The 16,957-nt window shown below is 43.5% G+C and overlaps 1 protein-coding gene across 2 annotated transcripts in view; it reads right to left on the bottom strand.

The window, feature by feature from the left end:
* Positions 1-16,755, bottom strand: part of XPO6 (exportin 6) — a 98,264-nt gene extending 81,509 nt beyond the window's left edge. The window contains exons 1-3 of one of the 2 annotated variants that reach the window (XM_089659983.1): positions 16,524-16,755; positions 15,666-15,842; positions 4,656-4,746 (exon numbers count right to left, since the gene is read on the bottom strand). In XM_089659983.1, the coding sequence (XP_089516109.1) occupies positions 4,656-4,746; positions 15,666-15,668 (94 nt within the window). In that variant the 5' untranslated portion in view covers positions 15,669-15,842; positions 16,524-16,755. Of the gene's footprint in view, positions 1-4,655; positions 4,747-15,665 lie in introns of both variants that reach the window. The other variant, XM_089659984.1, reaches the window with a different exon arrangement.
* Positions 16,756-16,957: the final 202 nt, after the last annotated feature.

The following is a 16,957-nucleotide window of genomic DNA, read 5'->3' as shown; positions in this document are numbered from 1 at the left end:
TCCAAAACCCACAAGTCCAATCTTTAAATCAACTTCTTCTTGTGTTTCAAAAAATGCCTCCGTTAGTGTACCTCAAACAGAAAAAAATATTCACATAGTGCATTATCCTTTTATATATATCCAAATAATAGTGACTTTATTCAAGTGAATACCCAATCACATTAAATCAGTGAAAAAGTAAACAAAAATGAAAAAAAACTGTGAAGCCAAAAAGTGAAAAGCCACGTGAATGTGAATCACTCTTCAGTGCAGTATATGATGGATATACTGCAGCAATTCTAGTAGGTTCCAGGATATGTGAACCAAAAGTTTATTAAGCCTGTATAATAGGCTTAGAAGGAGCTGTGTCCAGGTGTGACCGTTGGTATCTTGAAGGGGCCCCCAAGGAACAAAGGAAAAAGACCACCTACCTACTTTCAGTGGTGTCAGAAAGTGGGATAATTGCCAAGGAGTTCCAAGGCTGGTGGATCTTGGTGGTAATATGAAGGCAGACTATATGGAGTAAAGATCAATAGGAGGATTGTCTCCCACCTTCCTTTGGGAAAGATATATTAAAAAGCTTCCTTTTTTTTCTGAATATTGGTAAGGGTATGCATTCCTTATCTAGAAGTGTCACAGTGTTGGTTGAATGAAAGCACTGAAGAGTGATTCACATTCACGTGGCTTTTCACTTTTTGGCTTCACAGTTTTTTTCATTTTTGTTCACTTTTTCACTGATTTAATGTGATTGGGTATTCACTTGAATAAAGTCACTATTATTTGGATATATATAAAAGGATAATGCACTATGTGAATATTTTTTTCTGTTTGAGGTACACTAACGGAGGAATTTTTTGAAACACAAGAAGAAGTCGATTTAAAGATTGGACTTGTGGGTTTTGGACTGCACATAGTTTTTGAGGGTCTATTGTACAGCATTTTCTGTGTTTTGATTTTTGTACATCTTTGGGGGTGAAGGTGTTGGTAGTGCTGTGGGGAATTGTATTTAATTAATTTTTTAGGAGAGTGGTTTTTCATTTTAAAATCCTTGTACTGTACACTGAACACCCAGAGGGAGTTTTTTTTCTCAACAAAACTGGTAGTTACTCTTTAAAGTGATCATAAATGTTAAATATAAATGTGTTTAAAAAATAAAATAAATATTACTTAAATTAAAAAAAAGGGGGGGGGGGGTGGAGATCTTAGACTCTTTGGATTCACTCTCCAGACTCCATGTTAACCGGAGAAAATCTAAGGCTCTCTCGGTGTCTCTTGCACCACAGATTTTGTATGCTCTCCGCCAGTCCTTTCCGTTTCAATGGCCTGCCTTGCCGCCATGCTTGGGTAATCGGCTGTCCCCTACCTACGTAGGCCTATATCAGGACAATTTTCCCCCCTTTTTTAAAGGCACTGTTGGATCTGTTGCACTCCTAAAGCCATCTTCCACTATCCTGGTTTGGCAGGATTAATGCGGTTTGAAGAAGTTTAACAATTTGGGCAGATACATCATTCTGAGTCCTTCCAGTTCCGGTACCCCCTCATATATGCAGAATTCAACAGCAGAACATTCTCCGCTTCATTTGGGGTTCTTCTCGACCCCGTCTTAATACTGTTCATGTGCAGAGTCCATGGAGGCCTCTCGGTTCCTAAGCTTCAAACTTATTATCTTGCAGCCAAAATCGTGAGACTTGCCTCTTGCCCTTATGGGCTACAATTGATATGGTAGATTCCCACCCTACGCCCCTGTCTTCTTTGCCATGGTTCCCTCCCAACCTTCGGGCATGGGCTCTTCTCTATCGCATACTCTCAGTCTCTGGGATTTAATCAAATATTCTGCAGGCTTGATTTCGCCTCATTTACCTCTTCTTTGCTGCCCATTATTTTCTCCTGGAATGGACCAACCAGGCCAATTTTCTTGGTGGACGGAACACAAGTTCTCATATGTCCATTCCTTGCTTGCTCCAACCAGGATTGTTCCTTCGTTGTGCTCCGCTCATCCCATGAGAGACCATTGTGTCAACATTTCCGCAACCTCCAGCTTCGCCACTTCATTCAGAAGTTGATAAGACCTCATTCAGACCCTACCCTCCTTTCAGCTTTCGAAAGCATCTGTAGGTCATGTCCACGCTCAACAGGTATAATCTCTTTAGTATACTCCTCTATTATTTCCTCCAAGAAACCTCCACTGCGCCCCAACAGCATTGGGAATGTGAACTGGCAGTGACCCTGACATCGGTGGACTGGCAGATAATGATTCAAATGCCCTCAAAATGCTCCAGAAATGTCACCACTTTAGAACATGCCTATACGGTCAAATACCGCTGGTATTACACGCCAGCTTGACTGACCAGAATTCTACCACAATATCCATCGACCTGCTTTTGCGGGTGCCCCCAGCCAAGGACAATGACCCACATCTGGTGGCCTTGCCCTGCGGCGACGAGACTATGGATACGGGTTTATGCACTCCTACAAACTATACTTAATTCAGATATAAAAAGGAACCCATGAGGCCCTTCTTTTTAAACCAGAACACAAGCTGGCAATGTCCCATTTTACTTGCACAAAACTCACTATAGCATAAGCCTGGAAAACCTCAGCCCTCAGTTCCGAAGCGGTGAAACATCGCATAAACAATATAATGGGCAACGAGAAATCTATACTGTAACATAAAATAAGATATTCCTGCGCCAACAAAAAAGTGCCAAATACAAAATATGTGTATCCCTCTTCTAAATTGCTGCTGTGCAGAAAATGTGAAAACACAAATAATATTTATAAATAAAACAGGTCTTGAGAACGCCATGTGGGAGGGGCGAAACGCGTTGACGCAATTCCGGTCCACACATCCGACGTCACTTCCGGTGAGTGGAGCGCACACCGGGCGGTGTGTTCCAGCGGCCATTTTGAGGGATTTAGATTGGTCTCCCGCTTTTCCTCTGCTCTTACTGGCTTTTATTGATGTGAGGATCCTGGATTTTGTGGCTGTTGCTGGTTCTTAATATCAGGCTGGTGTTGGCTTAAATAAATGCGCCTTTTACAAGTTGGAAAAATGTGAGTGGCCTGCATTCTGTCTTCTGTTATAACATCTATCTGGCAATATTACACTATATAAGTTTTTTTCTCTGATACGGTGGAGTAAACAAGGATACTACGGTGAGGACCTGGAAGAAGATCCAAACCTGGTGGGGCAGGCCATTATTGATCTGATGCAAAGAGGGTTTAGGATTTCCCAAAAATCCTTAAAGGCTTTTCATTCACCAAAATCTGGTGAGTGTATTTGATGTTGGTGTGCACGGGTGATAGGTGGAAGTTTCCTAAAAGTATTTGGAATCCTCAGCTTTCATCACAAGTGGTTTTGGGGTGTCTTTCCTGAAGATTTTTTGACAGAGATTTGCACCAATGAATATGGGACATTTATGTTTTGTGATTTACTAAATTTGCATGAAGGTCTATTTTGCGCTGTTTTACTTATAAAGAGAAATCTATACTGTCGGACTCTCGCGACCGGTTCCTGCGAGTTTGGCAACCCTAGATATCCATACGCTTATCCCTTGCGCTTTGACCATACCTTACCAACATTGATACCTTGAACACATTACCCTCCGAGACCACTTTCCCCTTTTTAATTTCTAGTCTCTTTTTGGTCTTAGGTTAGCGTTCGCGCCATGCGATTGACAACTTGGACAGGTGCGCAAATGGCACTTGTTATTATATTAATGTAGATCAACTCTCTAGCGTGCCTTGCTGATTGTCAATTGTGCTGCTTTGCTCTGCATGTTTGCAGAGCCTGACTAATTCAGCCAAGTTCTGAACAAGTGCAGGATAGCGGACACCTTATACCATGGTGTCAATGAACCTCCCTCCCCTACGGTTTCTCGATTTTCTCTCTTCTTTTTTTTCATATTTCTGGTTTCCTCCCATTTCTTCTTGAAGATCCTCCTTTTCTGCTACTCATTCGAATGCATTAGTTCAATGCATTGGCTCCAGGGCCGAGCAGGCACTGTAACTTCGTGTAATCTCTTTCAATGTTGGGGTTTGATGCCCTATGGTTCCACCTCTAGCATTTAGGTTGTTACTGGTCTTTAAGTTCTATTTTTATGAGCACCAGAACATTACTTCCATGCTATGGTCTAGTTTATTTTGATCTCCACCTGCTCATTGTTGTTTCTCTTATTTTGTCATGATCGGATTCTGTATCCTGTACTGTATTGTATACATCTTTCTGGTATCTCAGTTAGTTGGCTCTGTATGTATAGGCCTGTTAATAAAACCCTTTGTAAAAGAAAAAAAGATCAATATACACTTTCAGCACAAAATGAATACCTATTCGCTCTAGAATATGACAGCTGGACATTTGATTATCAGATCAGAGGAAAGATGTTTTGAACCACCAGAGAGATAATTAGCAATGTGGCTAAACTAAAACCTCCAACTTGACTAGGCCTGCTCTTCATTTACACCCTGCCCTTGGGCTATGTCCACATTACAAAAAAAATTTGCGACACCTCAGCAGCACTCCATCACCAAGAGCAGCAGACACCATACCAAGTGTAAGTACACCCAATCCCAATGCATGCCCAGAAAAATACTTTTGAATTGATTTACACAGCAAAATACATCTGGATTGTATAACGTGGCAGATGCTCACATGCCCTCCCAACCAATTCTCTTACCAATTTCTCTCTTGCGCTCATTGGAGGTGCTTGTGTGAAAGAACTCGGTCATAAGACTCTCCAGGGCTCTCAGTGAGGCCTCTTCTGACGCCTGCACACAAAAACAATGGACAATTTGAACATGAATGTGCTTATGAAAAGAATGCATTAAAAAAATAAATAAATAAAAAAGCCAAAAAAAATGGGAAGCAAACTATATTTTTCTTTTATTATATGCAATAAAAATAGAAGTATGTCGCTTTTATTAGACCTAGTGTCTAAATGGTACCTATCAGGGGCAGACTGACAACTCATGGGGCCCCCGGGCAATAGGGGATCATGGGGCCCCTGTGTCCTTGCCCAAACTCAAAAAGCCTATGAAAAAGGTACCAGGGGCATCTCATGGGGCCCCCTACTGACCCCGGGCCCTCGGGCAGTGCCCGAGTTTCCAAATGGTCAGTCCGCCCCTGGTACCTATAAACAAAGCTGTCAACCTCCCCCTCCCCTTACCTGAAAGTTACCATCAATTGTCTCCTAAGAATGACAGATGGCTGGCGGTCATGCTGATCTACTGGCTTCAATGCTTTCTGAATCAAGGACCCACAACATGCTTGTTCAGTAATTGACTGAAAGTACTGAATCCAGATATAGGCAACTAGCATTTTGAATGTAATGTTGGCAATGGCAGCCCACGTACTTCTCTCACGACAGGATTCCGTCAATAATAAATTCTTGACTAAGCAAAATATTTAGGTTCAAGAAAACTCTGGGCATTGGTAGTGACCAAAAAAAAGATGGTTGGTCTTATGACCACATCCAACTGTCCTCAAAGGTCTACAAGCAAGAATAAAAAAAAGACACTGATTAGGATCTACCAGTAGATCACCAATTGGTAGCAAGTAGATGTTGAGACCTTGCGGTAAAAAAAAACAAAAAAACCCACACAACACAAAAGGTGGATTCTGCCATCAGGCCAAGAAATGGAAAACCACCTAAAATCAGTGGCCAGCTTGAAGCCCAACTCTAGCGAAAACTTTTTTCCCCCCGTTAGAATGTTTTCCAAAATGTACTGCTGTGTCCCAATTTGGGAGTTTTCATCTTACTCACAAGAACAGGAAATTGGAAGAAATCTCCCCTCCTCCTCAAAGAAAGAGAAAGCTTTTTTTTAAAAAAATAAATAAATAAATAAAAACCACAGTGGTTCCAATCTAAACCTGGTCCACTAAAAATAAATAAATGTGGATGGAGTTGTGCCATTTTATATGGCAAACCCAAATTCGGACCTTGGATTTTTTATTTTAAGACCTTTTGCATACAGGTCGTCTTTGGAGCCCCTTTTCCCACCACATAAAAAGGGCAAAAGAGAACCAAGTTTCTACCAATGGACGCCAGAGGGTCAATAAACCCAACAAGCAGTGATAATCTCAAATGAAGAACTCAATGCAGTAAGGCTACATTCACAAAAACCTTAAAAAAAAAAAATCAATTGTTCTCTATGGTGTCTGTTCACACCTAATCGCGTGAACAGGCACCATAGAGAATTGATTTTTTGAACTTTTAGCTACAAATTGCTCATGTGTGAATGCAGCCATAGAAAAGGGCACAGAAACCATGTACAATATACAAAAAAAGGACATGAATCATAGGTGTTTTTGGCAGCACACAGGGGTGCATCTCTTTTTGTTCCAACTCATACAGACATCAAGGCTGATTTAATAAAGGATTTAAGAATGTTCACGCAGTTGTAACTATTCAATTTTCCAATCATGTGATGAAATAAGTAAATTTGCATTTCACATTGGATAACTCAACTGAATTTTCTTCACACTATATATTCTGCAAACATTCTCAAGTCCTTTAGTGAATCAGTCCCAATACTTATTTCTAATAAATAAGTAGGCAGGTACATCCTCCTAAAATGCTCCCCCAATGGTCTATGTAGACATCAAATCGTGCTTACAACAAGTTGTAGTATTTACTCATTTCCTGCATGAATCATCTATGGTGAAGGATGTAACAACTCTTTCAACCATTCAAATAACAAATATAAAGAGAACCTATCCCTCCCAGACTCATAGCAGCACCATGATGGATATATTGTAAGCGAACAGTTCGGCTTTTTCCCCACTCTTTCTACTTTTCTAATAATGGTGGCCTGGACCCCTGCCCCTAGAATCCTTCACTTTTTATACTACGCTATGAGTACCATGTTGGGAAAAAAAAAAAAAAAAAAAAAGGAGGGAAACGGAAAGGAAAAAAAGGAGGGAAACGGAAAGGAAAAAAAAGGAGGGAAACGGAAAGGAAAAAAAGGAGGGAAACGGAAAGGAAAAAAAGGAGGGAAACGGAAAGGAAAAAAAGGAGGGAAACGGAAAGGAAAAAAAGGAGGGAAACGGAAAGGAAAAAAAGGAGGGAAACGGAAAGGAAAAAAAGGAGGGAAACGGAAAGGAAAAAAAGGAGGGAAACGGAAAGGAAAAAAAGGAGGGAAACGGAAAGGAAAAAAAGGAGGGAAACGGAAAGGAAAAAAAGGAGGGAAACAGAAAGGAAAAAAAGGAGGGAAACGGAAAGAAAAAGAAAAAGGAGGGAAACGGAAAGAAAAAAAAAACAAAGGAGGGAAACGGAAAGAAAAAAAAAACAAAGGAGGGAAACGGAAAGAAAAAAAAAACAAAGGAGGGAAACGGAAAGAAAAAAAAACAAAGGAGGGAAGCGGAAAGAAAAAAGGAAATAAAGAAAAAAGAAGGGAAACTGAAAGAAAGAAGAAAAGAAAAAAAAGGAGGGAAAAAAGGAGTGAAACGGAAAAAAAAAAAAAAATAAAAAAAAAAAGGAGGGAAAAGGAAAAAAAGGAAAAGAAAAAAAGCTGTGTAAAATGTAGTAAGTCCCCTGCCACAAACCATTAAGTTACTTTTGTGGAAAATTTATTTATCCGCCATTGTCTAATTATACTTGATAACGTGTCGGAGCAATTGTTTTGACTGTAGTAAATCATAAATGTTTGTAATACCGTTTTATAGGACATCTCTGAAAACAATACTGTAACAATTTATTGACTGGAAAAAAAAAATGGACTGTAAGAATAGAATCAGATGGTTTCTGGAATTTTGAATCAATGACTTGCTGTAAGTCTTGTCCATCTCAACCAACGTCTGGAACACTTTGTCTAACACAAGTTAGAAAATAAAACACCAAATTGGCTGATTGTCCCCATATTGATTGCAGTGATTAAAAAAACAAACCCAACAAACATGTTGCATCACATTACCCATAAAAGGCATAAAAAAAGTACAGTTTGGACCAACTGACACAGTGAATCGCTCAGGAACGTGCTCTGCATTCCTGTACTATACACATGCAGTTCTGTGTGATGTGATTTCAGCTCATTTGTTCTGAATGGGCTAAAACTGCACCGCACGTAGTGCATACGCTACTTTTGGAAACTCAGTGCAACCGCATCACATGATACTTCTGTACCATGCGATCTAGTGCAGGTAAACGCACTGCGTTTGCGGCACGTGTTTGGGGTGTCATTAACTTAATATTTACACGTGTTGAAGATTGCAGTAGCAGTACACTTTAAACGCGGTGTGTGGGAAACACACGGGATGCAGATTTCGGTGTGATCTGGCCCTTTAAATGGTATACCTGACAAAGGGGAACAACAAAAAGTTATTGCTCATCCTGATGTTCTCCATGCTGGTAATCTGAGTGTTTCCCCCGTCGGCTGGCGATGTGGCGAGGAAACTGGCACTCTCTTTCAAATTTTCTGGACTTGCCAACACATTGCACGTCTCTGGAGAGAGATCCTTAACCTTTTGCAGCTACTTTTACAGGCTCCTATTTAATTTGAGACCATCCACCTTTTGCTGGGCCTTCCTTTTTCAGGCCTCTCCAGATCTGTCAGGAAACTATCCTCCTATGTTTTAACAGCGGCCAGGAGAACTATGCCCATGCATTGGCTTTCTACTATGCCCCCTAGACGATCGAAATTGGTGAAGGTTATAGCAGAAATTAGATGAATGAAGTACCTCGCTGCTTTGCATGCCAACTCTATCCCCATCTTTGAAGCAGTTTGGGAACCTTTGGATCTTTACGTTTCCGATTTACTCACTCAATTGTCTGAAAATGATGGCCAATTCACTGTATGTACCTATATGTCTCATCGGTGAGCCTTAGTCCTTTCCTTGTAAAAGTTATTCCACGATTTTATGCAACTCTGTTGGTTGTAAACTTTTGAAAATCAATAAAGTAAATTATTAAAAAAAAAAAGTTATTGCGCATAAATGGCATTATAGAGGGTTTACAGATACTAGTTCTACCATATAATGTGTGATAGTCAGTGGGTGGACACTTTCGCCCAGCAGTACTAGGGGGTCGCTGGTTCGAATCTCAACCACAGCACCACCTGCCTGGAGTTTGCATGTTCTCCCTTTGCCTGTGTGGGTTTTTCTTCCGGGTACTCCGGTTTCCTCCCACACTCCAAAGACGTGCTGGTAGGTTAATTGGCTCCTGTCTAAATTGTCCCTAGTATGTGTATGTATGAATGTGAGTTAGGGACCTTAGATTGTACACTCCTTGAGGGTTAGGGACCGATGTGAATGTACAATATATGTGTGTCTGTAAAGTGCTGTGTAAATTGACGGCGCTATAGAAGTACCTATAAAAAAAAAAAAAAATAAACCTGTAATAAGGCTCCACCTGTGATTGGAAGAGGACAAATGAATGGAAAGCCATTCCAATGGAGGTGCATTTGTAAATTTTCTTAACCACTTCCAGTCCAGACACTTTCACCCCCTTCCTGTCCAGGCAAATTTTCAGCTTTCAGCACTTTGAATGACAATTGCACGGTCATGCAACACTGTACCTATATGAATTTTTTAGCTTTTTTTGAGACAGATAAATCTTTATTTTGGTGGTATTTATTCACCACTGGGATTTCTATTTTTATTTTGCTATGTAAATGAAAAAGTCCAAAAATTTTGAAAAAAAAGTGTTTTTCTTATAACATTTTACAAATAAATATTTCATCATAAATCTTGGCCAAAATGTATTCCCAAATTAGTTTATAACCAAAAATTATAATTTTTTAAACATTTCTTTTTACATTTGTATTTATTTATTTTTTTTAAATACTGTCACCCTAGCAGTACAGTGTCACCATGGTGACACTGTACTACTTGTGGGGGGGTGATGAAGAATTTTTTTTTTTTTTTTTTACACTGATTGCTTTTACAGTATTTATGGGTGTAAAAGCAATCATTTCTCCTCTTCTTGCAGCCATTGATAACTACTGTGTGAGTTGTGATTGGTCACAGCTTGTCACATAGTACAAGGCTGTTGTGAATAGCCTTGTACCATGTGACCTCTGTGAGCATTCACAGATTTCACACGTAAGCAATGATGTCAGAAGTGACATCTTGCTTACTACTCTGCATGTGATCACTGACTGGCCAATCAGTGATCACATGATAGGGACCTCGCAGAGAGGTCCCGTACGACGATCGGTGTTCCACTGTGTCCGGAGGACACAGCGGGCACCGGATCGCGGCACTGAGCGAGCACAAGCATGGGGCGGGGCGGCTGTTTATAAACGGCCACCCGACCCTGCACTGCCACCGTCCAGCCGTTTATATACAACGGCTGGACAGGAAGTGGTTAAGGATGTCTTCCCCTTTCTCAACATCTCCAAACCATTGAATACTCCTTGCCCTTATACCAATTTTAGACTTTAGTATATTAGACCTGTCTAGTATAGTAGGTCAGTCTAATTACAGGTAGAGCCTTAATGTATCTTTCTGAAAGCTTAAAACGACATTAAACCTTTATTTCTGGGGGGTTTTTTCACTAAAGTAACAAACATGTTATACTTACCTGCTCTGTGCAATGGTACTGCACAGAGCAGCCCGAATCCTCCTCTTCTGGGGTCCCTGACAGCACTCCAGGCTCCTCCTCTTTGACAGATTCCCCAATAGAAATTTGCTTTCCATGGGGGCACCTGTGCAGGCTTGCTCCCGAGCTGCCCTATCGGCATATATTATTACAGGAGCAGGTGGCTAGGCCCTGCCTCCCCCCCATGCTGGCTCAGCATAACATTTGATTGACAGCCCCCTCTGCTATCAATCTGCGAAGGAAGGAGGGAGATAGCGGAGAGAGCCACTGCTCTCTATGAACACTGCTGGATCGGATCACGCTCAGGTAAGTATAAGGGGTGCTGGGGGTGATCCTGCAGCACAGGGGGTTTGACACCTCAATGCATAGAATGCATCAAAGGTGAAAAGCCTTAAGGCTAAAGAACCACTTTAACAAAGGGGTCTAGCATCCTTAACCACTTCTCACCGCTGTGCAAGACAATGAGGGGAAAGAGACCCGGGAGAGACCATGTTCTCATGCACATTGCTGGATTGAGATGGGGCACAGGTAAGTATAGGGGGGGGGGGGGGGTGCTGAGAGGGGAGCTGCATCCAGAAGGTTTATAGAATGCATTAATGTAAAAAAAAAAAAAAAGTCTACCTTTAGAGCCACTTTAAAGAGAATCTGTCAATTTAGGTTCTGTGTTGGTCTCGATAGACTTTTTCACTGGAATAATGGCCTTCTCCCCTTCACTACATGACAACTGGTCACTTAGGCCCAAGCATTAAGACAAGTGGGGGAGCTCACATGCTGCTCATATTGGGACACAAAATTTTAAAGTTGTTCCAGAACAAGACGTGAAGAGAGGGAAACTTCCAAAGGGGACACCTGTTCTGACAATGGCTGTCCAAGAAGGGACTTCCCCCTCAAATTGGGAGATTTCCTCTAACATCTTCTTGCTTCTCTTGGACAGGAAGTATAGGGAAATTTACCCAATGGTACACAGACAGAATGACCTGCCAAGGGTTTTAACCCTTCCCTAATCTATCCAAAACCAAGAGATTTGACTACAAATACACTTTAAATATAGTGGAAGAATGGAGATGCTACTCAAAAACAACCAATCAGATGTTTTATATCGAAGACAAAACGTTTCTGTTTTTGATGGAGTAAGGAACGACTCAAACAGCTGTCAGGTTTTCATTGTTGTCCATGGCCCACCATGGAGAACCTCTTTACTACCAGTTCCAGAGACACAAGGAAATTCCCTTTTGGACAGTTGTCACCAAAACAGGTCCCACCGCACAGGTTCTACCAAATTCCTGTATTGGTGACGCTGTAAAATTATGGATTTCTCATCACTTTTTGACAATGGTCAAAAGGACAAACAGGGAGGGTGAATATCCCCATCTGGAAAGCAGACAGCAGTAGAATCCCTTCTAACCCACCCCCAACTCCATCCAAAGAAAAAAAAAAAAGTTCAGATACAGTTTAAGGAGACCCTGTTGCCAGATCATTTATTTTAACAAACTCTTCCGAAAATGATATGCGCGGTGATGTATTTTCTGCATGTTGTTCACCTATAAAAGCCTCCCTAGTATAGTTATCCAAGAGCCTTTAGACTGCTCCTGGGTGCCGCCATCTTGAATGTGACATCAGCAGCCTCAGCAGACCTATTCAATTCACACTCTAGCGGTGGTCATCCACCAGTGTAGGAGGCCTCAACTGTGGCCCCTGACAGCTCCAAAAGGCTGTACATAATATTGAGTATATGACAGAAGACAGAAACTTCAGACATACTAAAAAGATGACTGCAGACCTGCAACAGGGGCGGATGGAGACTAAAGACGCACTACAGGAGATAGCGATTGGGGACATGCTATATAAAGCTGGCCATACACGGTTTGATTTCTTTTTTTCATTAAGCCTGCAGATTCCTCCATCTACACTGTAAAGCGGAGATTGACAAATCTCCCATTGAGGCTATGGTATGCCGAGTCCTGCTGGCTGGCAAATTACCTGAAGAGCAGCTACATCTGATTGGATGGATAGGCTGACATGTTTCTGCCCAGCTCCTTCAATTTTTTTATAAAAAAGGGATGTTGGGCAGGAGGGCCATCCGTGGAGCAAATTGCAGCGAGCTCATCCCTGTAAAGTGTTTGTTCACCTTTTCATTTTTTCTGTTAAGCTGAACGGACACGACCCCCCCCCCCCCCCCGTCTGTCTCTACTGTAGCAGGGATTTGAAATCCTCGCTCTTCTCCCTGTAGCACCTCCAGGATGGACCAAAGTGATTCACTGTGCAAGCGCTGACTGATCAAAAACGATCTGACCCAGCCCATGGGCGCCGCACAAAGAAAAGGGAAAAGACTAGGGACTTCAATCCTCCCCAGACCACTAGACCAGCTGTCAGCAAGCATCCCCGGAAGTACAACGCGGACAAGGGGTGGGGAAGGTGTACGGTGTTACTTCACTGCAGTTAGTCTCTTTAAAAGATTAGTTCACCTTTACAGAAAAAAAAAAAAAAAAGTAAAAAGGTCAACTAACACCATACATTATCTGGGCCCCCCCCCCCCCCAATCTTCACTGTACTTACCTCCAGTAATGCTGAGCGGTCAGTGCCTACCCAGCCAGTCCAGTGTTTCGGGAATTTCAAATTCCCACTCTTCTCCTTTTCTTTGTGCAGCGCCCTTGGGATGGACCAGAACTATTCTGATTGGTCTACGCCTGCACAGTGAATCGCTTTGATCCATCCTGGACAGAGAAGAGAGAAAAGAACTGGGATTTCAAATCCCTAGTACAGCCGGGACCGGGGAGATGGGGAGGGTGTGGTGTTGGTTTACCTTTTCACATTTTCTGTTAAGGTGCACTAACACCATACACCCTCCCCATCCCACTGGTCCCTGCTGTACTGGGGATTTAAAAATCCAGGCTCTTCTCCCTCTTCTCTGTCCAAACCCACTCAATGTGCAGGCGCAGACCAATCAGAATCACTGTGGTCCATCCCAAGATTGCCGCATAGAGAAAAGGGAGATGAGTGGGGATTTGAAATCCCCAAACCACTGGACTGGCTGGGTGGGCACTGGCAGCTCAGCATCACCAAAGGTAAGTATAGCAAAGACTAGGGGGTGGGGGCGGAGTACAGTGTTATTTCACTTTTTTATTTATTCTGTAAAAAGGTGAACCAACCCTTTAAAATAGCTAGATCATTGTCATGATGGCGCCTTTACAAATGAATTCTTCCACTACTGACTCCTGGGGTCTGCAAAGTGCTTCATACGAAGTACTGAAGGGCAGCATGTGGCCCTAGGGCTGCAGGTTGGACCCCAAAGCTCTGTAGTGTTCCTCTTCACTCCTCCCCCAGCAGCTACATAAAAAAGTTATATAGGAAGGTGAGGGGTGGAGGAGCTGGGCCAGCACTGACAGCAATTAGATACTCCCAAAACAGAAAGGGGTTATGACGTGCAAGGAGGGAGGGAGTAGTGGGGTGGTCAAATTTTCTAGCAAGTTCCAAGCACATTGCAAGCCAATAACAATTATTGATGCAAGTGAGCATGCAAAATATTTGATTCTCTGTGCTTTTACCTTCATTATTAGTGAGCAACAGGGTCTGGATTAGATCACCTTTACAGAAAAAAAAAATGTAAATTTGAACACTGGATACCCTCCCGATCTCCGCTCTACTTACCTCTTGGATTGTAGAGTGATCAGCACCCCAGCAGCTGGTTCAGCAGTCAACGGGATTTGAAATCCGCGCTCTGCTCACTGCGACAGTGCTGACCAATCAGAATTGATCTGCTCTATCCTGGAAGTGCTGCACAGAGAATAGGAGGAAGAGTGGGGATTTCAAAACCCCGGACCGGCTGCTAGGGTGCTGCCAGCTTGGCATTGCCAGAGGAAACTACAGCGGGAACCAGGGGGGTGGGGAGGCTGTACAGTGTTAAATAATTCACCTTTAAATAATTTTCTGTACAGGTGAACTAACCCTTTAAATGAGATAATCCAGCTGGTTATTAAGCCCTCATGTACACTGAACGCTGCAGTTTTTGGCTTTTTTTTTTCTACAGCCAGTAAACTCCTCAACACGTCAACCAGTGTGTCCATGCACATATAGACTGTAGTCAATGTTTTTTCGCAGAGGCGTTTTTTGGCTGGGAAAAAACCCAGAACTAGTGGGTTTCTAGAGTTTTTTTAGCTGTAAAACCGCTCTAACACTCAAAAACGCCCTAAAACGTGGCAAACCAGAGTTTTTGAACTTTTTTTAACAAAAAAAAAAAATTGTTTTGGTCAAAAAAACCCTCTAAAAAAAAAAAAAGCTGAAAAACTCAGGTTTTCAACGTGACTTTACACAGCTAACGTTAGTGGCATTATTAAAACGTCCTGTGTGCATAGAGCCTAAACCTAGGTTCACACCTATGCGGTCATGCGGGCCACGTTTTGATCGGGCATGAGAGCCCATTCATTTGAATGGACTCCCATGCAAGGAAAGAAGTCCCTGCACTACTTTGCAAAATGCAGCCCGCACGGGAACCTCGGTTCCCAGTACGGTTGCGTTTCCCAGTGAGGGCGGCGTGCCATTAGAACTAATGTCAACCAGGAAAATTCATCCGGTCCTAGCAATGTTCTCTTAGCCTCGGTTCACATACATCTCCTAGATTGTAAGCTCGAAAGTGCAGGGCCCTCGAACCCCTCATGTATTGTTTTGTTACTGTATTGTCTCATGTACTGTCCCCCACTACAATGTACAGCGCTGAGCGAACCTTTTGGCGCTATATAAATACTGTATAATAATTATATATATATATGCGCGACCGTGCGGGCCACGTTTTGTGCGGGCATAACAACCCATTCATTTGCAAGGACTCCAGTGCCCTGTGACACACAGAGAAGTCCCTGCACTTCTTCCGAAAACGCAGCCCACACGGGAACCTCAGTTCCCAGTACGGTTGCGTTTCCCATTGCAAGCGGCATGCCATTAGAACTAATGGCACCCCCCCCCCCCCCCCCCCGCGGGTCCGCAATTCTGTGAGGGTGGTGCGGCTGCACGGATTTTCATGCGAATCCGCAGCGGCACCACCCGCACAGATGTGAACCAGGGGTAATAAGCAGCTACCACAGTTCTGGTCCAGATCACTCCCCATCCAATCATACAGATCCCCCAAAACGCATCATCATTAAACCACCAACTTACCATGGCTTTGCTACTCGTCTCGCCTCCCGGGTCACTTGATGCCGCTGTCACTTCCGCTGTTCATTTCAGACCGTCTGCCAGCTGTGACCCCCCCACCCCCTTTCCTGGACCAGCAATAGATAAAATGGCACGAATCGCACTGGCAGCGGAGAATGGCGGTCCGATGACTTAGCCCATCTGAATCAAAGACAAAATCTGATAAAACGTTGGTGTGAACACCACCCCCTCCCGAGGGGGGCCAACCTGTGTCAGTCCAGACAGGGCATTGGTCTACAGAGGGGTACAAAGGGCCGGAGGGTAGATTGGCATGCAGGATCGATGGCTAATGTCTGATCTATAGGGGGGAACGATGTGCTGGTGGGGAGATTGGCAGGTGAGGTGGATTATTAATGTCTGATCTGTAGATACAATGTATCTATATATAAAATGGGATGGGGGATGATACAGAGGGATGAAGATATAGATGGGATTAGGAATAAAATGCAATTGGGGGGTTAATGTACAAAAAGGGGCAGATTATTGGCCCCTACAGCTCTCGGGGCCTCGCATTACCCCAAATGGGGCGTTGATGGGTGAAGGATGGAGGGGCAGCATGCAGTAAGGGTGGGGGATGTCAGATCTATAGGTATAATATGGGTATAGGAGTGAATGGGGGGCCACATCCACAGAGGAGGAGTAGGATTCAGTGTCAATCCATCTATATGGGGGGATATAGTCACTACAGAGAACAGCAGTGAATGGGCAGAGCTTGTATGGGGGGGAGGAATCAGAATGGGGCTCAGTGGGAGGCCACAAGCAGATAATTGGCACATGTGCCCCTTGGAGGCCCCTGCCAGGCACAGGAGGTGGGGGCCACACCCTTGCTGGAGATGGAGGTCAGAGGTCAGCCTGCACCACTCCTCCCGGGGGGTCTCTTTCCATCCGGTTCCGGTCCCGTGTGTGAAGGAACACAGTGAAGGGGGAGGAGTGCTCGTTTCGTTCAGTCGCCTCTTCCTCGTTAAATGACAGCGCCGTACTCCCCCGCTCCACCGGAAGTCATCTTGGCCGGCCCGGGCACGGAGCCAATCAAATAACGGCGAAGGTCCCGGCCCTCCAATCGGCGTAGAGGAAGAGTGTCGCCGCCATGCTGGTTGGGGAAAAGTCGCTTCTGGGGAGCCAATGGGAGAAGGAAAGCGGCCATCACTGCTGTGTCAGGTGACCGCCGGCGGCGCTCTGTGGCTGCCATGTTGGTAGAGGAATCTCTTGCTGGAACACCTGACAGCGTTCAGTCATTGAGTGCTGCTGCTGGAATG

The sequence above is a fragment of the Staurois parvus genome, unplaced genomic scaffold, assembly GCF_062004578.1.
Source record: "Staurois parvus isolate SC_StPar_1 unplaced genomic scaffold, SC_StPar_1.0 ptg001193l, whole genome shotgun sequence".
NCBI lineage: Eukaryota > Metazoa > Chordata > Amphibia > Anura > Ranidae > Staurois > Staurois parvus.
Note: the sequence above shows the minus strand (reverse complement) of the source record. Positions and strands in the feature narration are given on the sequence as shown.